At 40.4% G+C, this 24,704-nt stretch overlaps 1 protein-coding gene across 2 annotated transcripts in view; it reads left to right on the top strand.

The window, feature by feature from the left end:
* TRAPPC3L (trafficking protein particle complex subunit 3L) overlaps positions 1 to 24,704 on the top strand; it is a 36,601-nt gene continuing 11,897 nt past the window's right edge. Inside the window, exons 1-4 of one of the 2 annotated variants that reach the window (XM_065401556.1) lie at positions 1 to 42; positions 2,955 to 3,002; positions 5,233 to 5,330; positions 9,814 to 9,913. In XM_065401556.1, coding sequence (XP_065257628.1) covers positions 1 to 42; positions 2,955 to 3,002; positions 5,233 to 5,330; positions 9,814 to 9,913 — 288 coding nt within the window. The remainder of the gene's footprint in view (positions 43 to 2,954; positions 3,003 to 5,232; positions 5,331 to 9,813; positions 9,914 to 24,704) is intronic. The other variant, XM_065401557.1, reaches the window with a different exon arrangement.

Here is a 24,704-nt window from a genome sequence, read left to right as displayed (position 1 = left end):
ATGTCACGGCCAACGAACAGAAGACAAGATAATCACAAAATAGTAAGGCTTATTTAAATATATAAATAGTACTGCACATGGAGTTATAGCTAACTATTGTTTTATTGAAGTGTATTGTTCTGTACAGTCATGATGGTAGACTAGCTAGAAAGTAGAGCAGTGAACCAAATTTTAGTAAGTCTATGTACCGAGGGATGAATCTGTCAATTTTAGAATGGCTGCACTGAAGACATTTATGGCTTCAGTGAAAATATTAACCCTCTTGTGAGCACCCAATGCTGTGACTTAAAAGAGAGTGTTTTTTTGTTTTAATTTCTTACAAAATCAGATCTTGGTATTAAAAGTACTTGTGAAACAATTGACATTAACATTTGCTGTAGAAACATTATAATTTCTCCTGACTGTGACTGTGATATGAAATGTTTTTCAGCCAGCCCTGGTCCGGAACATGATTAATCCCGATGGCAGAACTCTGCCTTTGTTTTGGGGAGAGCAGAGCAGTATCGGTCATGCACTTAGCATGAGCCATTCTGCAATTGCAGGGACAGATGGTTTAGGCAGGGCTGCAGCATATGAGCTGCCCACCTGGAGAACTAAATATGCCTCCTTGCTGGCGGACCACACCCTCTTGGAGCTGTGTGGTGCTTGGCCAGCACTGAGGCCAGTCCTCTTTCCTAGTGCTTGGGAGAGATCCTACTCTCCTGCTTGCATGAGAGGGACAGGAAATAGTGCACCTGCACTTCACAGGGTAGGAGCTGGTCCTTAAGGCCAAAATCTGCTCCCATTGAAAACAATGTTAAAACTCATACTGATATCTATGGGACCTGGATTTGTCCCATAATGAGGAACTATTGATTGCACAATACAGTATTACATCTAGTAGGGGATACACAGACAAAATGATGCCTTTTGCTGTTCCAACTATTATGCTTGTTCAGTATTTTGATCAAATGCAGTATCTGTGAATATTCTCCTAATATTCCAAAGTCCACTTAAAGACTTGACGTGGGAAACTATCCCTGAAGCATTTCTTAAACTGCATGAGCATTAAAAACAAAAACAAAAAAATTCTGTCGCACTAAAGGTCTGGAAAACCAACATTGTCAATTATTCTCTAGTTCTCTGACTGTGGTTTTAAGGGGTAAAATAGCCAACTGTTGAAAACCTAAGAACACTTGGCTCTAACTTTTTGTTCAGGAGCCTGCCAGCCAAATGTGCATATACAAGGATGTTCATTTTTGGATCTCCCCATTAATTAACTTTGCCCAGAATTACAGATTGGAAGTTTCCTTGTTTATGTTAGGAACTTAAGGTGAATTGTCTGCAGTTCTACCAACCCATTTTTGATATGATGTAGTTTTTAAAATTACCCTTAATAGGTGCTAGTTGGCACAATGGCGTAGGACACTAGCCTTCTATTTTGAAAAATAAGGCTTTGGTCATCAATGAAAATGAATTTATCAGCACTAGTCTAGTCTCCTGTGAAAAGGTCTGGATAACAAGCCCACCACAGGATGTGCCCAACTAGTAGCCTCTTCTCAAGATCAAAAGAAATGGGGCGTTTCAGATCAGAAAGGAGATGCACTGGCAGAGTTTCATGTTGTTCCAAGCACAGCTCTTGAGTGCACCAGTCAGTATATGATCTTTCTCTTTCATGCAGACAAGTAAAATAAATTAATGAATAAATGGAAGCTTCTGACTAAAGCTAAAGGGAGCATAGATGAAGGACCTGATTCAGCAATGAGCTCCCCATAGGCTGCAGGCATCCACTCACACTGAACTCTTTGCAATCAGGATTTAGACTCCAAGTAGACGTGATTAAATTAACACTGCTGTTTTCTAATACTGCAATTTACTTCTTTCCTTACATGTAAGCCCATTGACAGACAGTGTGGTTCAGTGACTAGGGCACTGACCTAGGAGTCAGAAGAGTTGGGTTCTGCAACTAATCTGCTGTGTAACCTTGCTCAAGTTGCTTCTGTTTCCTCTTTTGGCCGTTGTCTTATTTACAAGCTCTTTGAAGGAGTGACTGTCTCTTAATATGTGTTCATACAGAGCCTAGCACAATGGGGCCGGAACTCAGGTGGGGCTGTTAGACACTGCCATATATAAATAAAATGATACTAATTCCCATTGAAGCCAATAGGAATAATCAGGTTATATGGCAGGAAGGGCTTGATCCTGTTTGATTGACTTACGTGGGAACAAAACTGAGCTCTGTATTTTTATGGGTCAAATACTGTCCCCAGTGTCCAGTCCAAGGATAGTAAAAGGGGTATAGGTTGGGGCGAGCAATAGACGTTCCAGGAGTAGGAAAACAGAAACCTTTCCTCCAAAATGGAGTGCAACCCAAGGAGGCCAGTCTAGTGCCTGTGACAGGAGGATCCATGTAGATCCATTGGCCTTTTCCCCTGTCCTGTTCCAAACACAGCCAAATGCTGGGGTACAGTCTCGGGATCTGCTCCTTGCCCAAGGCTGCTAGAATCCATCTCATGCACCAAGTCTATTGTTTTCAGGCACCACAAATATTTGTCTGTCTCCAAACCATTGACAAAGTCTGTCTTAAAAGAGCTCCTGCCAGGGTCAACTTTTTTCTTTAAAATAATGAACTAACCAACTATAAAAATGTGACACAGATATGAGAAACCTAAATAGCAGAGTAAGACAAAAAGAGACTATTCCACCTTGGCTCCAAGTACCAGCTGAGATTTTTTTAATTACTATTATTCAGATAATTTGTATTGTGGTAGCAACTAAGAACCCTAGTCCAGGACCCCATTGTGCAAAGTTCTGAGGCTTATTCCTGCCAATGTGATTTAAAATTTCTGTTTAAAGTTTAAACTGCATTTACATTTCAGTCACATTTTGCTTCTTTATTTTAACTTTCCATCAGCAGCCACATAAAGAATTGTGTGAACCCTTGTCATTTTTCTTAACTTCTTTTTATCTTGTAGGACTGGCATTTACCAAGCATCTCATCCTCTGCATCAGCACATCACATGGTATGCAGCAAATCTAGATTACTGTGTTTCCTACCATTCCTTTGGACTTTTCAGAAATTCACGTGAAGTGCAAGGTGTTTCAAATATAAACAAATATCATTTTCATTAAAAAAAATCATCAGAACTTTTCCTCCAGGGCAGAATTGTTCTGCTTTTTCTAAAGTCCCCACAAAACGTTACATTTGATATATTTCATAAAGACCTTTACTAATGAAGGAACAATCCAGCAGGTGGAATTTCATTCTTGCCAGAAAGTGCTCGATTGTGCTCCTGTTTTACTCAGCTGAGCAGGGTTGAGTAAGACCTCAATTGAATAAGAAAGACCTACCCTGATTCGGGGTCTGGATCAGGTGTGATGCACTCGTCCCTGCTCTCTCGATACTCCCCTCTATGAGCAAGTGGCTGGGAAGAGCTAAGCTCCACACTGCCCCTATTCACTGGCTAGAGCAGAGAGCCAGTCAGAAGGGGGGAAATAAATTGCACCCTTTCAATGATGGCAGTAAATTGCACCCCCTTCCCCCAACCCAGAGCAAAGGAGGAAATGTGTCCCAAAGGGGCATCTCTGAGACACTAGATCTTCTGGGGCTACTTACAGGTTGGTACCATTTACTCACCAGCCTGTACTCAGGATTGTGCCTAAGAGCACAATCATCTAAGCCCTTGACTACACACAAAAGTTGTACCACTTTAACTGCAGTAAAAAGAGGGGCAGCCCCTTACTGTGGACACAGTTATATCAGTATTAACATACTTATATCAGAATAGTTATTCCCATACTGGTAAGGGAATAAATTGTACTGGTAAAGGCAGCTTTATACTGATATAACTGCATCCACACCAGGAGTATAACTATTTTGGTTAAAAAAAAAAAGCACACCCCTAACCAAATTTGTTATACTGGTACAATTTTCAAATATAGATCAGGCCTAACCCTTAATTTTCTTTTGTAATATGTACACTTAGATGTACAAGGTGGCAGGAACCCTTATACTTGACTTTACATGGCCGTATTGTTCGGGTATGTGTCTGAGCAATCCTGCTTTCTTCCTAAGAGCCCAGGTATGGTTTTAATAGGGAAGTCTCTCAGTCATGGAAGGCCCCTGGTCCCTTGGTGTAAACCAGCAAGCACAGAACCCATGCTTTGTAGAATTCTGAACATTCTATAGTGAACTGTATGGCTCCATGGAAACTGGGTGTTGGTGTCTCTGAGTTTGTCTGCACTGGAAAAGTGGTCAAGGTTAGGTTGCATGTTGTAACTAACCTCAGCCTTTTCCCTAGTGCAGATGCAGGTTAACTCCTTCTACCTCAGTTTAGTAGGTCAAGGTCCACTTTTCCTAATATACCATCTCTTCCTGGCCAGTTCATACATTTGCCTTCCTACCTTGTTGATTTGACATAAGGATTTTAGAAGCAGGTAGCATTAGCAGCAGGACAGGCTTCTGTCTTAAAAGTGGAAAGTATTAGATATATTTATTTGTGTGACAGAAACAGTGTAAGGATAAACCTCTTCAGTTCAGGAATCTGGAGGTGCAATAGCACTAAGAATGGAATAAGAGCTACTGATGAAAAGAATTAAAAATATTGGCCTCTTATTAGATATCTGAAAGAGAAGGGGAGGACTCTGGGACTGATTCTCATCTGCTTCTCCTTGTCATTTACACCTGTGTAGAACAAGTGCAAAGTGGGTGTAAAGAGCTACTATTATTCAGCTTTGACCGCTTTCTGCATCCATTTTGCATTCACTGTGCACAGATGTAAATGACAAGACTCAGAACCATTGTGCCTTTTTATTGCAATTGAATTTCACCATCCAAGTTGCTTTTACTCTTGTAAAAGACCTAATAATGCATTGCTTCAATAATTCTGAATGCCATTAGACTTGGATTTACTTTTTTGCATTATAACTCTTCTTCCTTCCAAAATTCAAACATGATGCTATAGTCATAAAAAAGAATGAGATTAGAAACACCACAGTCTTGCAAACGGTATTCCAGGCATGCGTAAGGAGGGGTGCCTGCACAGATCCCTTGGCAATACTGGAGCCTAAGCGAGGCGTGATAATAAAGTAAGGTATACTGAACCCACACCCTGGATATCACTGGCTGTGTGTCCATAGACAGAAGGTTCCTATAAAGATAAATGTTGGGCTTTTTATTCCAAGACACCATATGATCCTAGTTTGTTTCATTCTCAAACCATATCCATGCTCATTTTTCCCTTTCTTTGACAGAGCAGAGAACTCTTTGTGCTCACCTATGGGGCTTTGGTAGCCCAGCTGTGTAAGGACTACGAAAAGGATGAAGATGTGAACAAGTATCTAGACAGAATGTAAGTAACAAGTTTATTCTGCATTACACATCCAGCTTAGCATTGGTGATGTCCACCTACCTGTATATTTTCCTCCACCCTCTTATTGTCTATTATTTGCTGAATAACAGAACTGTGTTTGGGACCATGCAAAGTACAAATGAAGACAGAGTCCTTGACACAAAGGAACTTACAATAAACTTTATCACAAGATCGTTCAAGAGAAGAGCCCCGTGTTCTATGCAGGCTCCTAGAACCCATCAGACCCCCTTTGATGATTGTTTTCCATGGACATTCTAGCAGATAAGTTGAATGGCAGGAATGTTCACCGTGGCAATGAATTTTAAACAAATAAGCTCTTTTGGGGCAGGGATGGTCTTTTTGTTCTGTGTTTGTACAACACCTAGCACAATGGGGTTCTGGTCTATGACTGGGGCTCCTAGGGATTACCATAATAGAAAACAATACATAATAATATTGTAGAAAATTTGCCAGAAGCAATTTTTGAATTAGTTATCAACAAAACCTGATTCTAAGAGTTAAGCTCATCCATTCAGAAAACAGAAACATACCATGTGACCTACACATTCAATCAAAACAACTAGAATTTTGAATATCAGACACACAGTAAACTGCTTGCAAACAAGTTACAGGCCAATAGTTATTCACAACAATTATTCAAGACAGCACCCGTTTGAGAAAACCGTGATCTACTCACAAACAGAAAAAAGAAACAAAACTCATTGAATCAATCACTCGATATTAATTCTTTGCCCAGCCCCAATCAGTATCACGTATTTCAGCACACTCTATGTAGGTTCTTTGCAGGTTCTGTGGTAGAAATAGGAAAAGGTTCATGCTGGGAGGTGTGGAGTTCTACTTTACTTCTCTCCTACTACATGAGCTTTTTTCCTACCAAATTGTATTCTTTTCCATTTGATGAACAAACTCCTCCCTGGTTTAACACCACTGGTTTAACACCATTAACACAATTATATAAATTTAGCCCCTAGTGTTTTTACTGAAGTTTTTGCCAACAGGGCTATTTTGGTTTACTTCTCTGCTTATGCAGCACCATCAGTGAAGATGAAAGCACCGCAGCTTTGGAAGCAAAGTTTATAACCTAGCAGGTCCTATACACATAGATATAATAATACGGCTGTTGTGTTTCTGCTATATACAGGTTGTCAGACAGCAACTTGTCACTTTAGTTTATAGTTTGTTTTATGGATCCAAAGGTTAAACTTAAAAATAACCCGAGCACTCTCTTGTATTGGTGATGTACATATTTTAATAAAGGCTAATGCAATATTTACTAGTGCAGCTAATGGTGATACTTAGCTAAATGTGCCAGCAATAAATAAATATTTCATGGCTTGCCGGTACATCACACAGTGTTATTTTGAACCTTAGTCTTCCAGAAAGCTTTTTGTTATAACATGGCATTGGGTACGGTATAACTTTTAGGCTTCTTGTTATAGGGCCTGATCTGAAATCAATGGAAAACTTTCCATTGACTTCAGTGGGCTTTGAATAAGGCCCATAATGAACAGTGAAAGAGATTCAGAAACAATTAAGTTTAGACGGATATGGAAAAAAATCAATAAAAGCATTTCTGAGCTTGGCCCAGGTGCTTGCATTTACATTCATTAACTTTTCCTTCTACAAAGCCTCCTGTACAATATTTGCCATAATTTAGGAATAGTTACAGAGCCTCTCTGTATTTAATAGCCAGTGTTATCTTCAGAAGGCTTGCAGTGAATTTTAAAAAAATCTATTTTATTTGGAGAAGGATTTTACAAGCTTTCATCCTTTTTACATTGTCCATCTAATTTCTCTGGAATTTCAGTTGTGTGTGAACAGTTTAATTGAATTTAAATTTGGTTAACTGCAAAATGCATTTTGCCTAACTGCAACTAATTTTGTGCAGAAGTTGCATAACAGACACTGTAGCTATTCTTTTATGGTGATGGGAGATCAAGAGGAAGGAGCATATTACTAGGAAAAAAGAGAGAAGAGAAAGTAGAGAAGGAATTTCAGAGGAGGAGGAGAAGAAAAGGGAGGATAAAGAGAAGGAGAGCAGCAGAGAATGGGGAGAAGGTATATAATGATAGAAGAGGGACAACGGCGGAGGGACAACAGAAGAGAAAGAGATGCAGGAATGGGAGGACCTACTCTTCTCTTGTGTGAGCCATTTCAGAGAGGTTGCAGGGGACACGACCTCTGCAACCTGCAATTTCTGTGGCAGGCAGATAAGCCAAGATGCTCAGGACAAATTGGACTCTGGCCCCACCTGTTGGGCAACCTAAGTTATGTGACCTGATGGGGAAGTACCTTTTTTATCAATGAGAGACTACTGAAGTACCCTTAATAAATACATTAATACCACAGCCATGTCAGGACTCAGGGAGTTTCAAGTCTAAGGGGCAGGCTACCATGTTCCCTTTGTTCTTGTAATACATAAATTATAGTTTATTGCAGGAGCTCACACAAAACACAACTCTCTGAAAACCTCAGGCAAAATGGCTTCTGCCAAGCTTCCTAACCAGGTAGGCTGGGCTCAGCCAGGCATGGAACTAGGAGACATACCATGCAGTGCTAATATACCATGGCAATGAACATGATAAAAAAACCTAAATAGAACAAAATAGAATGTGACTCCACTTGTGATCAAGTCCAACATTGCAGAAATGAACTGCTTTAAACTGCAACATTTTCACTGTGAAGGTCAGTTAACTGGGAACATTTTATTTACTGGTTTCTTCAATTATTCTGTAATTATTTGTTGCTAACTAATCTATTGTTTCACACATGCTTCAATGAACCTAAAGTTGGCAAATTTCACTCCAAGCAAATGTCATGAATAGCATGAGTCAGTCCCTCAGACTATGCATGGGTATGCCAAACCACCACACTTAGGGCAATGAGGCTACTACTAAGTTCCCTCTAAGCTGCGTGGCCGCATGGCCGTCCAGCAGTCTATCAAGTGCCGTGCACTTCAGGTGCCCCTCCCCCCCCCACTGCCATGCTGCTCCTGCCCTCTGCCTTGGAGCCCCTGGCCAGCTGCTCCTGGGAGCCTCCTGCTTGCTGTGCAGGGTGAGGAGGGGGCGCTGATGTCAGGGTGCCCCCTCCCCACACCCACCCATCCCTCCACAGAGCAGGGTGGGAGGACAGGACAGGGTTCAGGATTGGGATGGAGGGAGCTTGCTGGCAGTTGCTGCGGTGTCTGAACAAGCAGGCTTCAGACTGGTGAGTGCTGATCTACTTAAAAAGGCAGCGTAGTTAAAGGGGCAATGCATCTCTCTCTTTCCTCTCTCACGCACACACACACACACACTGTGTGTCTCTGGCTCACACACACTGTGTGTGTATGTCTGTCTGTCTGTCTCTCTCTCTCTCTCACACACACACACACACACACACACACACACACACACACACACACACACACACACACACTGTGGGTTTCTTTCTGTCTCTCACACACACACATACACACACACAGTGTGTCTCTGGCTCACACACACACTATGTTTGTGTGTATGTCTGTCTCTATCTCACATACACAGACAAAGTGTGTCTCTCTGTTTCTATCTCTCTCTCACACACACACACACAGTGTGTGTCTCTGTCCCCCCCACCCACCCCCACACACCGTCTTTCACATTCATCTCCCAACACATACTTGTATTATTATTGTTGTTACTTCTTGATACTTCTTTCAAAGTGTGTTATTTTAGTTTTTTGACTGGTCTATGCATTTCATAATTTTTATTTCTCTCTTACACTAAAATTTAATTCTTTGAGTAGTGCAGTCTAAAATGCCTAACCTGTCCTGGCTGGAGTAATTATCCCTATGGTAACTTTTTAAAAATATATATTATATCTAGGTTTTTTTGTTTCTACTGGTGGTGCACATTCACACATTACCTTGATATGGTGCACATAACAAAATTCATTCTGCACATGGATGGAAAAAATTAGAGATAACATTGGTCTACTAGTGTCATCACATTCCCAACTGGTCAATCTGTATGCTCAGTGTGTAATGGCCTTCTCAGAGGAACCCCTTTAGAGATCCTACTTCAGAGAATGACATGGGGAAAGATGGCACTAACCGTGGTTAGGTTTTAGTAACAACAAGATAGTAGGACCTGATTCTCATTTACATTAAGGCCACTTTATACCACTCTAGTCGTACAAAGAGGCCCTAAAATGGGCATAAATTATATCTGTGCAAACTTTAAGACCCCTTTACATGACATGAGATCCAGGCCTACTTTACACTGCCAGCGTGATGTAAAGTGGCCTTAGTGTATATATGAATCGGGCCCAGTAAAATCTCCATGTCTCAGAATACTACCTCATTCAGAGGCCGCAGCATTTTTCAGACCCAGTTCATGCAGCTACTTTGCACAGAGAAAGAGTGAGACTAGAGAGAGGCATGAGGGGAGGAGACGAAAATTGTTCAGCTTTGCATGTAACTTTCTTTTCTTTGCCTCAGGGGGTATGACATTGGTATAAGGCTGGTTGAAGACTTTTTGGCTCGCTCTGCTGTGAGGAAGTGCCGTAGCTATTCTGAAACTGTAGACGTGATTGCACAGGTAAATAAGATTAAAGTAGTTAGACTCTGGTATCCTTTGATGTCCTCAGCCTCTGGGAAGACAATACTGGCCTCATCTCCTACCAGTTCATTCCAAACCAGAGTTAGTCCATCTACCAGTATGCTTAACTCTCCAGTCTGAAATGAAGGTGCTGCAAAGTAGAAGAACAGGACAGTGTGGTGTTCTTCATATTAACACAAGCTCTCCTGGTGTTAACCAAATCAGTTCCCTTATTTAGAACTTTTTACATCCAGCTAACAGCACACAAACTTGATTCTGCTCAGAGCAGCAGCAGCAGCAGTTCTGGGTCCTGGCCTGATGAGTTCTCAGTGTGCTGTGATACTGTGTGAACTGTCAGCCTTTGAGCTCTCCCACTACATTCAAAATACTAGCAGTAGGTCCACGCAGATAGGACAATGGAGTTCTAACCAGGAGCTTGATACAGCTAAACGCTTAAGCATGTGCTTAACTTTCAGGAGCAACCTTCCCATAGCTCCATTATGCAGCACTGGCTTTTACCTATATTTTGATGACTCAGTGGGGCTAAGTCTCTTGAGGAGACATTGGCTTCCGCTTACATAGCATCACTGATGTTTTATTTCAGCCCAGAAATGTTTGAAAACAGGAAATTCAATATAGCAGGTCCATATTCAATCACTAACCTTTTAGTTGGATCCTAAAATTAAAAACACATGGTACTAAGTTTCCACAAAGGAGTCATCATAACCAAGTACTGGTTCAAATAGGTACGAATTCAAATATCTACACAGAGGGATGTTAACCATATGAGATTATGTGAGTAAGGCAAGCAGGACTTGCCACCATGAATACATTGTCTTTTATACTCCCACATTGAATGCAGTTGTTTTATTATAATATAAAGTTACAGTTAACAGCTTTTTAAAATATATTTAACAACAACAACAAGCACAGAGACATCTGTCAAAGGTCATACTCTACTCGGGTTTGCACAAATTGCTGAGTATGTTAAACAATTATTTATGCAGGAGACACTCAATGTACATTAGTAATTACAAATATACTGTACTTATTTTTACTAATGCACTGGTATGCAGTCAACATGCATATAGAGAACTTCCCTGTCTCCTTCAAAATATTTTAGCCAGATATCATAGCTCTTCTTTGTATCTGAATGAACAGTGTGTACAAGATGTCCTATGTATATTGCCTTGTGCTAAGTGCATTTCAAAAGAATCAAGTGATAAAGATATTTTATGATTCCTGTTCCTTTTTGAGGGATGTGTTTGAATTATTCAGCTGTATTTCTACTCTTGGAAGCAACAGAAAGACACAAATTGAGACATCTTATTTTCTATGCATCTAAGGTACCAATCACTGCACTGTCGGAGCACCACACCACATAAGGTTGATTCCAGTCCCAAGAGACTAGTCTCTTACCCCAGATCAATTGGTACTCCAGATCTTACACCAAAAACAACACTGGCAGTCAGTTCTATAGTAAACTAACTAAAGGTTTATTAGCTGAAAAAAAGGAATGAGCGTTATTGAGAGGTTAAAGCAGATAAAATATAATAACGAGTAAGTCACAGTTTGTAGTTCCAAATGGTGGCAGTGATGCAATCACTGCCAGTTTCCCCAAAGTCCTTCAGGGCTACCCAGAATATCTCAGGGGATCTCCATCTTCTCATTCAGTTATTCTGCTTTGTTAGAAACCAAATAGTCCAGTGATAAAGGATCTCTCCTTGAATCAGTACTTATAGCATCTTTTCACAGACAACAAGCTGATACGTATGTTTACTCCAGGGGTGAAAGTAAAATGAAGCTCTTACTGGTATGGGGCTGCTCTGCTCCCCCCCCCCCCCGGAAGGGGCTGGGCCTTGGGCAGAAGGGGCGGGTCAGCATCCCCCAGCCAGTCCTTCTGCGCTCCCTGGCCCGTGCCGCCCAGGGCTCCAGCGGCGATTTAAAGGGCCCGGGGCTCTGGCTGGCACTGCCGCTACCCCGGGCCCTTTTAAATCATGGCCCCTGGGCAGCTACTTCTTTTGACACACACACCCCCACCAGGTCGTCGCTGCCCCTTTTGTGCCCCCCCATTGGCCGATAGGGGGCGCAAAAGGGGCAGTGCTTTAAGCAGAGTCCTTAAAGTGCTGCAACGCACTTTAAGGTCAGCGGTATGGGCTGGTACTGGCGGCTACCTTTTACTGGTATGCCATACCAGCCCGTACCGCCTTACTTTCACCCCTGGTTTACTCACACAACGGCCAATTGCTTTGAATTTAGCACTCTTCTTCATTTGCATTCAATGAGTTATTTAGTTACAGGGATATACATAATGTAAATGCCTGCCATTACATTATAATAGGAATAGATAAGTGAAAACAAAACAAGTAACATTCCATTAGTTTTCATGAAGTTCTAACACCTGAATTAACTCTCCCATTAACACACTTTGATCTAGGGTAATTTAATTATCGGGCATGCATAATGTAAATGTGATGTAATAGTAAACAACAAGATATAGATAGGTGACAACAATATGATCAACATCTCCTTTGATCTCTAATAACACACAAGTTAATTGGCCTGACTATATGCTAATACATTGAACTCCTTTGATATTCACACACAAGTGAATTGGCCTATAGCTCTGGCCTGAGCTGGTCTGTCAGTGTCATAGCATCTCATAATTATTGGAAAAGAACAGGGTCTGATTAATGGTGTTTACCAGCTTGCAAAGAAAGGGACACTGTCCCTACTCCCCACAAGCCCTCCTTATTGAATAATTTATCCAGTTCTGGTACTTTCCGCCTCCATGGTATGGAATTCCATTTTAAGAGGTAGAGAGTTCAGGGTCATTGGAGAAGGACCCTCTGACACTGCCATGGGGATTGGAGAGGGCTAGGGAAAAGCTGGGAGGCAGTCCAGAGGCACAGGCCCTTTGCACACATGGTTTATGTCTCCAAGGGCAAACCTCACCTCTCAAAGGAAACTCTCCATTGGAAACTCCAGCAGAGGAAACATGTAGGGCTCCCTGTCCCTGGTATAGGTTTCCCCAGCCTAGAAGATGACCTAGCCCTTAGTTGTTAATATGCCTATGACTTATACTTTTCAGTAGTAAATCAGATTCTTATTTTGTGAATGGTCTCCTTTAAGTTGCTTTCATAGCCTTAAAGGAGATTTTCAGCTGTTGCATATTGTGATGCCTGCATGATCTTTGTTCAGAGAATAACACTTAAGCAGCATTTTAGAAGAAAAGATTGTTTACTAGGTGGTCATGGAATGGAATCTCTGAGCTGGGAGTCACTTATTGCTAAAATAAGTTAAATCAGGGTTTTATTTCCATTTTATCATTTGGTGAGGTAAATTTATATGGGGCTTGGCACAATTATGACTGCTTGTATTGACCCATAATATACAGACTGTGATCAGCAGCTAAACAAATACTATAGATTTAGCAGCATAGACTAGAACCCATTCATCTGTAAAACACCAGCTTCTTTCTACTCAGTGAGTTAACGTTGTTCCACCTGCTATTTACCCATTCAACAGGCATTGTCCTTTTCAATCCAGTAGAGGGCAATATACACAAATCATACAACCTAGTACATTAAATGTGTGTAGTTGTCTAAGCACTTGCAAAAGAAAACCCAAATATGCATTAAGAAAAGGTGAATCTAAATCAGATTAAAAAAAAAATTCTGATGGACCTAATATAAGCAATTTATTAGAATATTTCAAACATATACATTCCCCAGACTTTCCTATGTCTGTGGCATGTAAGTGTTAAATCACTTTTATATTTTAACAGTCCTGAGGACTATTTTATAGCTTTTGAGCCTCAGTTCAATTGAACTAGATGACCACCACACAAAAATCACCTCTATAACTGGCACTAACTGGATCAATTTGGAAAACAAAATAATTCTCATATATAAAAATAAAACAGTTAGGGAGACCCGGTGACAAATGGGAGGGGTGCAGCAGCTGCTATTTCTGTATTTGCCTAAAGCTGGTATGCCTCTTGACAGTAACAATGTGTCCACACCAAAGTAGCACTACCCATATTGCCATTTCCTTCCAGCCCAATCATATTGTGGTTTCCCCATGCAGTTTTAATTTGACAGGCTATAAAATCTATAAACATTCAGTTCAGAAAAAATACACAAGCTCTGAGATTCTTTCATAGTCAAAGTTATGAGACTCCATTACATTTATAAGAAACAGGGAAAAAAATAGTATGTTTCCATGACTGGGGGAAAGCAGTGGACCTGCAAGTTGTACAGAGTTCCAGGAGAATACACCTGGATTGTCATATTACTGTGTGTCATGTCAAATGTTAAAAGAGCAAAAGAAAACAACCAAACAAAAACAATTGGTAAACAAATCACAAAGGGCCCAGTTCTGCTGCCCTTACATTTATCCTAGTACGTTACTCCATGAATAGCCCTATTGACTTCAATGAGACCACTTGTTGAGTAAGGTATTACTCGAGTTGAGTAAAGGTGGCAAAATCTCGGCCCAAATGTTTAGCTGAAGATACTGATTGTGCAACATGATAGAAATTAAGTTATGTGACGCGTGATCCTCTCTGATATTTTGGCATTGAGGACAGTTGCTGAACAATATAATAAATAATGTGACTGATATGGAAAGTCAAGAATCACTATATCTTTCATGCTGGCCATGGAGGGACTAAGGCGCAGATCCTTAAAGGTATTTAGGTGCCTAAATCCCATTGAATTCAATGGGAGTTAGGTGCCTAAATACCTCTGAGGAATTTGGCATAACTGCTCATCTGGAAACACAGAGAGGATCTCTTTTGCATTCACTACAGCTGATGTTGCCAAATACCCTGTAACAAGTCATAGAGCCAAAGTCACTCACTGCACACACTATGATCTGTTGGTGTGACTGCGAGCCATGTTACTGAGGTAACAGTCACACATCTCCCCTGTGATATAGAAGACAAAATAGACACCTTTATATTGCATAAAGCAACTTCAGGTGGTCAGCACATGAAAAGAAGAGTGTTGTAAAGTCCCTCAAATTGGCCTCTGGGCCTAGTCACATTTTTCTATGCTTGTTTTTCTTCTCTTCTTTTCTGTGTGATGCATTTTCCTTTGTTTTCTCTGTGGTTTCAAATATTAGTACCAGATGTGAGATGATTTTTCTGGTTTTACTGGGTATTTGAGGTTACCCAAAGTTCTGCCTATTTGAAAGGGCCTGATTTCTTCTTTCCCTGTTTTATTGTATAGTACAGTTGACCAAACAACACACATATAAGTAGAGAAAGACTAACTTTAGGAAGAAGGGAAAGGACTCTATTTTCCTCCTGTTACATGTTCTGCTTTCAACTGCTATCAAGGCTATTTAGCATACTAACAGAAGGAGTATCTAGTAGCATAGTCTCGAGTAAGAAAATAAGATTAAGTAACTGACAGACACTTCTGAATCTTTGTTTACAAAATAGCAGTTTAATGTTCTTAAATGTCACTTTCAAACTTAATGTTCTGAAAATTCTGGCAAAAAGATACAATTATAATCAGCACAACAGTCTGAGCGCTGGTTTTCTACAGTGTTCTTGATGTATATATAATCAGGAATTTCTCCAAAATAACCAATATATAAATGGACATAAAAGGGATAATCTCAGGTAAATGCAATCTGTGACAGGTTGGATCACAGAAATCCCCTTGGGAGCTGCCACCTAATGTACCAAGACTACTTCTATTCCTGTTTTCCCTGCCAGCTCAGGACTCCAGCACCCTGTCTTGCTGAGCCAGACACTCCCGTCTGCTCCAACACAGACTCAGGGTCTGAATCACTTGCCCCAAAGCTGCAGGTTTACCTGAAAACAGCTCACAGAAGTGTGCTTGTCTTTAGCACTCAGATGCCCAACTCCCAATGGGGTCTAAACCCAAATAAATCCGTTTTACCCTGCATAAAGCTTATGCAGAGTAAACTCATAAATTGTTCGCCCTCTATAACACTGATAGAGAGATATGCACAGTTGTTTGCTCCCCCAGGTATTAATACATACTCTGAGTAAGTTACTAAGTAAAAAGTGATTTTATTAAATACAAAAAGTAGGATTTAAGTGGTTCCAAGTAGTAACAGACAGAACAAAGTAAGTCACCAAGCAAAATAAAGTAAAATGCGCAAATCTATGTCTAATCAAACTAAATACAGATAATCTCACCCTCAGAGATGCTTCAGTAAGCTTTTTCTCAGACTGGACACCTTCCAGGCCTGGGCACAATTCTTTCCCCTGGTACAGCTCTTGTTGCAGCTCAGGTGATAGCTAGGGGATTCTTCATGATGGCTCCTCCCCCCCTTGTTCTCTTCCACCCCTTTATATATCTTTTGCATAAGGCGGGAACCCTTTGTCCCTCTGGGTTTCCCCCCCCCCCACTGGAAAAGCACCAGGTTAAAGAGATGGATTCCAGGTCAGGTGACATGATCACATGTCACTGCAAGACTTCATTGCCCACTTGCCAGCACACACATATACAGGAAGACTCACAGGTAAACACAGCCATCTGCAGACAATGGTCCTTGTTAATGGGAGTCATCAAGATTCCAAACCACTATTAATGGCCCACACTTTGCATAATTACAATAGGCCCTCAGAGTTATATTTCATATTTCTAGTTTTAGATACAAGAGTGGTACATTTATACAAATAGGATGATCACACTCAGTAGATTATAAGCTTTGTAATGATACCTTACCAGAGACCTTTTGCATGAAGCGTATTCCAGTTACATTATATTGACTTATTATCATATTTTTATAAAACTATTCCAGTTACATTATATTCACTTCTTATTATGTTTTTATAAAACCATATAGACTGCACAACGCCACACAATCAATCTGCTAGTTTAAGTTTACACAGCTTTTTGCATTAACTGTTTATATAATATATTAATTCCTCAGGTCATTAACCAGGCTAAAAACAACAGGCAAGGTACTTACATTTTTAGCTGGTATATCTAACTGCGCTGATTGACCCTGTAGATTAAATAAACTAAGTCAGAATCAATTATTATGATTGTTAGAGCCAGCAATCATTTGGGGACAACATTATGTAGCATTATGGCTCTGATCCTGCAGTCTTTAAGAAAGTAAAACTGCAGCCTGCAGGATCAGACCATAACTGTTAAATGCAAGTATAAATTGGGAAGAAATTAAACAAAAGAAACATCTTCAAATGATGAGCACCAAAACAACTTGTTGTGCCAACCCTATCATAACTGCTGGGAGAAGGACAGAATTTAACACAGCCACTTAGTGTGAGTAGGGATTTAAAAACATTAGTCTAGCAATTCAGACACCAGTAGCTAGATATTACTACTAATTTAAACTCAGTTGGTATTGGGGCCAAAAGAGAGTGATGATCAGCCAAAGTAAACCCTTCTTCCATCAATTTTCCATGCTGTGAAGTGAATCCCTCCTGTCATGGGGTCAGAACATATTTGCTACATGGCTACCACTGGAATGGAAAAAAGATGCAATGACCCTCATAAAAGTAAAAGAATAACTCGCTTTCTTAAAAATCCAATGAATATTCCAGTCACTGACTGGCCAGACAAGAAAGGGGGGAAAAGTTGAAGAAATATATTGGAAATAGAGATGAGCCAAGGAGACGATGTGCAAGTCTGGATCCAGATCCAAATTAGACTAAGATTCAGACTAAGGTTTAGAATTTGGGTTTGAGGATGAACTAGGCCAAGTTCTGAAATCTTGTGATCTCTTCTTGGGAGATTTTGCTCCATAAAATCAGAAATCCTACAACTGATCCTGTAAGATTTCAAACACCACGGGTTGCATCCAAACCCGATCTAGAAAATAGGTGCCTGGTTTTAGATCCAACCCAGATCAAAATTATAGGGCAATTTGGATGCTGACATTTGACTCCAACCACATTCTATAAAATTTCAGAGGGCTAGTACTTGAAGTTCTGGTTTGGATCCATCCAATTCGAAGTAGAAGACATTTTTTTTCAAATGAACTTGGCCATGAACAGAATGAGAAATAAGGTAGATTGCACTTCAAAACATTGCTAAAATTCTATTCTTTCTTTCTTTGATGAATAAAACAAAGATGATGATTGTAAATATGTCGCAGTCAGCTTTGGGAAATCTGGAAGTCTAGCCAAGCCATGCTTGCCACAGGATATGAGGCCGGGGCAAATCCACCTTAACACTTCTCAGATCTTGGGAACACGTAAGGGCCCTGTTAACCCCTGGTCAGAGTCAGAGCAGCCTTAGAGAGACTTTAATCTTCCCTGACTGCAATAGCCCCCTATTGGCAGTTTTGCTAACTCTGGCACTCTGGCGACACTCTCTCCTGCTCTTGACGTGCCCCTTGAACTAGGGGTTCTAGACGGTGGTATGGGGTCTCCTATACCATCACTATTTAGTTGGCAAGTCTTCCATACAAAGTCTCATATTGGAAGATAGTTTGAAAATCACTTCTAATGGAATATTTCTTGCAGTAGCCTTCTGTAAGGTAGGCATTGTTTCCTTGTATTCCCCTATCTACCTACATCCATCTGTTGACTCTTGTCTTATACTTAGATTGTAAGCTCTGTGTGGCAGGAACCATCTTTTTGTTCTGTGTTTGTACAGCACAGTGGGATTGTGATCCATGACAGGTGTAATGGAATGCTAAACTGTATTATACTGTTCTGCCACTAGGTGGCACTGTGTATAAAATACCTTATTTAAAGCTAGCCTTAGTCTTCGCCATACCTGGAAGAGTATTAAAAGATCTTATGATGAACACTTCGGGTACAAATAAGCAAGTTCTATGACCAGTCCATAGAACAGGAACATAACATGGAACAGGAACATAACATGGTGTCAGAAGTAAACTAAGAACAGAAATGGAAGGAACAAAGCAACAAAGGTTGCAGGATCTCATCAACCTGCCACTCCTCAATGCCTCAGAGAACTTCAGTTTTGGTAAACCTTCAGAATGGACAATCTGGAAACAATATTTTGCCAGATTTTGCATTGCTACCAAGCTGTGCAAAGAAACTGGAGATATTCAGGTATCTTCTTTAATTTATGCTATAGGGAAGCAGGCAGAGCATATCTTTAAATCCTTTGACTTTACTGAAGACTGTCACAAAACTGATTTGAAAGGGTTCTGGCTATGTTTGAGCCATACCTTATACCTCAGAGAAATGTGATTTATGAAAGAACATGTTTCCATCAGAGAATGTTGAATGTTTTATAAGAGATCTGCATACTGAAAACTCTGATTCTGGGAATGCAAAACATGAAAATATCAGAGAGGGGCTGGCTATTGGGTTAACAGATAAAAACTTTCTACAGCAGCTACAATGGAAGAGAGATTTAACCCTAGCCACAGTTATACATAGAGCAAAGCAATGCAATCTGGTGAGACAGCAAAACCTAAAGCAACAGGACAAACTTGAAAAACCTAAAACTAGCTTAGCAACTGTAAACAGAAACTTGAATGTTAAAAGTCATTATCATAAAACTGCTGAGGCAAGGAGAGAGAACTCCCAAGCTAAAAAGGACAAATTCCAGCCTACATGTACAAGAAATGGAAAAAGCCATATCCCAAGAGGTGATGCATGTCCAGCCAAGGCACACAGTGTAATAAATGCATGAAATATGGACACTTTGCAGCAGTTTGCCACACCAAAGCAGTCAGGGAGTTGACTCATATTACAGACAATCAAGAACCAATTTTTCTGGGACCTATAACTTGTGATGACATAGAGGCTGCCTGGACAGTGAAACTGATTAGTCATGGCAAGACTATTGACTTTAAAATTGACTCAAGAGATGACATTACAGTCATCTCAGAAGGGACTTACTATTACCTTCAACCCCTCCCAGTGCTGAAGTCACTGGACACAGCTCTGACTAACCCTGGAGGTACCCTTGAACTGCATGGGCCAGTTCACCACAGAAACAACTTACGAAGATAAATGTCCCAACAACAACGAAGTGGGTGAAGCCAGACAATCACTACTTTCTCAAATGAACTCACACAGGAAAATAATAAAAGATGAAAACGCCCTATGACCTGTGGGTGAACACTTTTCACAAAGTGATCACTCTATATCTGACCGAACAGTCCTCTTCCTCAAAGGAGACCTGCATAACACCTTCAAAAGATGAGCCTGTGAGCTTAAATTCATAACTTTCGTAGGCACTAAAAATCACATTCTGAATAGAGACACTGGATTTATGGCTTATTACAACAATGACATAAATGTGTATGTGGATGCTGTGGACACATAGAGACCAGTGTCAGAAAAGATACAACAACAGCTACCAAAAGTAATCTTGACAGACACACAACTTCAGGAAGTTCTAAGTTACATTAGGTGTGCCTGGCCCAAATATCTGAAGGACTCTAAGAAAGTGACAAGAGTCTACTTTGCGGTGCATAGACAATTAAGCAAGTCAAAAGGACATCAAGGACTAACTAAATGATGTGAATAGGCCAACTAGTGAATGTGGTGGTTGGGCAGCAGAAAGGACATAAAAAAAAATGTATCTGCACGTGAACATTGCAGAACTAACAGACCAACACAACACAAAGAACCTTTAATAACAACATATCTACCAGGCAGACTTTGGAAAAGATTAGCTGCAGATTTATGCAAATTCAGAGGACATCATTACCTGGTCGTCATGGACTATTTTTCAAGGTATATAGAAATAATGTATTTGAAAGACATAACATGTCACAGTGTTATTGAGAAACTGAGGTGCACTTTTGCTCATTTTGATATTCCAGAACAACTAGTGACAGACAATAGACCACAATTCATTGCAGCAGAATTTGTCATACTGAACAAAATATGATTTTGATGGTATTACTAGCAGCCCACATTACCCACAAGTAAATGGAGGGACTGAGAGAGCTGAACAGAGAAACAAGAAAATCCTATAGCAGGAAGATCTATTCCTCACTCTTCTGAGTTACAGATCAATACTCACACTAGCTACTGGATATAGTCCAGCTCAACTACTGATGGGAAGACAACTTTGGAAGAGACCCTATCTCCAAAGGGGCCAGACATAAAGAGATAAAATCAGATAAAAAGGGCAAAAAGTGCTTATGAACACTTTTATATCAGACATAACTCAGTTAGAAAATGGCTGAGTCTAGAACTTGGCGGTTGGTTGCATGTCAAATTGGGTGGAGAAAAAAGGATGGACAACTCCAACTGTCGTAAAGAAAAAGAATTCAGCACCCAGATCACATGTGATCGAAACCAACAGTGGAGAAACCATTGACATTGACAGTTGCTTCCTCAGAAAGAACAATCAACAAGAGGAAGCTCCACCGATGCAGAATAAAAAGTTGATTCAAGGATTTCAAACTAATCACAGCCAGTCATTGCAAAGGACCAACTTGTTACGTGTTCGGGTTGTGTAATTAGAAAACCAGTACAATTCAGAGACACTTAACAGACTGATATGTACTGAACTTCAAAGATAGTGTGATGGTTAGTGTGACCATATTTCCCAAAGGTAAAATGGGACACCATGCGGGGCTCGCCCGAGCCGCCCCCCTCCCCTCGCGTGAGGCTTGCCTGATCCTCCTGCCTCCCGCCCCCCATGTGGGATTGATCAGTTGGCAAGAGCAAATGGGACAAATGCCCAGTTTTGCCAAAAAAGTTGGGATATCTGGGACTGGGCTTAAAAAGGTGACTGTCCCGGCCAAGACGGGACGTATGGTCACCCTAGTGATAGGGTAAATATTGTAAATGATAGGAAAATAGAACTTAAACAGGAAGATATACTGTAATGGAACGGTTTCAAAATGGTAGCCGTGTTAGTCTGCATCAGCAAAAAGAACGAGGAGTACTTGTGGCACCTTAGAGACTAACAAATTTATTTGGACATAAGCTTTCGTGGGCTAAAACCCACTTCATCAGATGCATGCAGTGGAAAATACAGTAGGAAGATATATATCCAACTGTATTATACTATTCTGCCACTAAGTGGCATTCTGTGTAAAATATCTTGTTTAAAGCTAACCTTTAAACCAGAACTGGGGCTCTGAAATGCTACATAATAAATAAACAAATAAATTAAAAAATTATTGCTTTTCAGCCTCTGAGAAGGAAAAATGCACATGAAAGGTTATTTGCTAAGTAGTAAATTGCAAAGTGAAGTACTGTACTGCAAGCAGTAATGAAAATTGTATTAATCCAGGGAATCAGCGGTGACATGCCAAAGCCTTTCTAGTATCATATTGCATCCAAACAGTGCATAGGAAAAAGTACATGGGAAGAATGAAAAGTATACCAGCAAAATATGTTATTTTAGCCAGCAGCCTTTTCCCTTCTCAGCAGTTTATTTATTTATTTATTTATGGTCACTTATAGTCCTGCTTTCTGATCTGAATCGTAATGTCATTATTTGAGCTTATTTATCGCAACCATTCTTCACTTTGAGCCCATTATTCATATGTATGGTCCAGTAGGCAGTGTTAGTGAAAAGTCCCTAGTAACATATATTGGGATGCCAAAGCAAGCTATTTTTTATTTATAGGCATTTCTAAGGCTTAAGCTACACAACAGACTTCTGTCGGTATAACTATGTCACTCAAGGGTGTGGAAAGCGACCTAGTTATATCGACCTAACCCCTGGTGTAGACAGCACAGGGTTGACAGGAGAGGTTTTCCTGTCAACATAGCTACTGCCTCTCATGGAGGTGGAGTAACTATGCTGACGGGAGCGCTCCTCTGGTAGCGTCTTCACTAAAGCGCACTGCAGCATTTTAAGTGTAGACCTGCCCTCAGCTATTCAGCACTGTACTTAGGCATCTTACAAATGTTAATGAAGTGAGTTCTCAACAGTTAGGAAGGGTCTTGTGGTTAAAGAATGGCCTGCTAGGTAGGTGTGTATGTGTGTGTTCAATTTCTTGGCAATCCTGAACAAATCACAATCTCCTGAAAAATGGCACACTAATACCTTCCTATCTTACAAGGGTGATATCATGGTAAATTCATAAATATATGGGAGGTGGTCAGAGAGGTCCTATTATTTCTCCAATTTTGCATATGTGGAAACAGGCACAGGGAAGCTGAAGTTCAGTTTTGTAAAATTGCCTCAATTTTGGGGAGTCAAAAACCTTTTCCTCATGAGGATGGCCTGGAAGTGAGCACTGCCCCAACCACGGGTTGCCTTATTTCACCCTCAAAGGAACTAGACAGGGTAGCTTTCAAGAACATTGTGGCCAGACACACTCTGGGGTGAAAATATAAGGCTCATTTCTTAGCTATTAATTAGATTTCTTCAAATATTCTTATTCTACCTCTCACATTCCATCCACTTATTGTGAAGTCCTAAGCTTTTCTCAGTTACTTGTTTATAGTTTTTAATGTTTTACCTTCTTATTTTAATCCCTTTTACTAGTTAATAGCCACTGTCCTACATAGTTTCCATGTGAGTTCTGCTTTGCACAGGAAATTTTAACAAAAGAATTTGGAAAGCCACAAAATATTCTAATGTGAAATACAGCACAGACTAAATACAAAGCATATGAGGCACTTAGCACATTTAACTGGTTACTTTCCTCAATAACAGAAGCTTGGAGATTGACAGAGCAAAGTGAGATATAAAGCAGGGGAAGAGTTTAGCAGAACTCTGATAATTAAATGAGAAAAATGTGTTGTTGGGGGAAGAGTCTAGTAAACTGAGCAACAGGGCAAACAATAGCATTGCTTGGGAACTTTCTGTTTTTTTTTTTTTTTTTATGGAAAATATGGTTAATACAACACTGACATTTTCCATGGGAAAATATTGTTTTTTTCCTGAAATTATTTTTTTCGTTTGGTTTGGGTAGGTTAACATTCATCTCTGCATCCATTTGAGCCACCACAGTACCTATTAGGAATAGTAGTTCAGGTGCCTCAGCCCCCTGTCTCCTATATGGGCCAGACTCCCCACCCAGATTTCATCTCCCAGGATAAACCGCTGTCTGTCTCCCCCTAGCTGAGCTGCTGCAGTGCCTTATGGGAGGCCCATGGCCACAATGCATCATGGGAAATGTAGTTTGACTGGGGAGCCCAGCTGATAGGAGAGAATGAGGGCATGAGGCTGAGACATCTGAATTATAACTCCCATGAGGCAGCACAGGCAGATGTAGATTTACCTTTGCCCAAGGACCAGAAACAAAAGATTTTGTTTCCAGGCAACAAACTGAACCAAAATATTTTGACATTTGCACAAATCAAAATTTTTCAGAACTTTTGGTTCCATGAAAGTTTTGATATTGACTTCTTGTCCAGATTTGGGATGAAAACAAATATTGATATATTATAATTTCCTGTGGGGCAGAAATTCTGGTTTTGATCAGTTTTAGCAAATAGGAGCTGTAAGTGTTATCACATCATTCCTATGTTCTTAGGGCTTGTTTATTTTTTACCATCTTGATTTCAGAAAATGGAATCTTCATTCTAATCCACTTTAGAGAGAGTGGTTTAATAATCTAAGAGCCAGGACCTCCATAGTTCTAATTGACTTTGCCATTGACTCTCTTTGGGTATGTCTACACTGCAAGTGCAGGTGTGATTGTAGCATAGGTAGGCAGACATGGTGGCATGGGCTTCAGCCAGGCTAACCTCCCAAGTGCAAGTCTTCTGGGGACCCTGGTATATACTTGTGTTGCTAAACCCCAGCACCATTTGTTCACTACTGTTACCATGCCTACACATGCTATAATCACACCTGCACTTGCAATGTAGACATACCCTTTACAAATCACTCACGGCTAGATTTTCACAGGCTTTACTCCCATGCTCAGC

This window comes from Emys orbicularis, chromosome 3, assembly GCF_028017835.1.
Source record: "Emys orbicularis isolate rEmyOrb1 chromosome 3, rEmyOrb1.hap1, whole genome shotgun sequence".
Taxonomy (NCBI): Eukaryota; Metazoa; Chordata; order Testudines; family Emydidae; genus Emys; species Emys orbicularis.
Note: the sequence above shows the minus strand (reverse complement) of the source record. Positions and strands in the feature narration are given on the sequence as shown.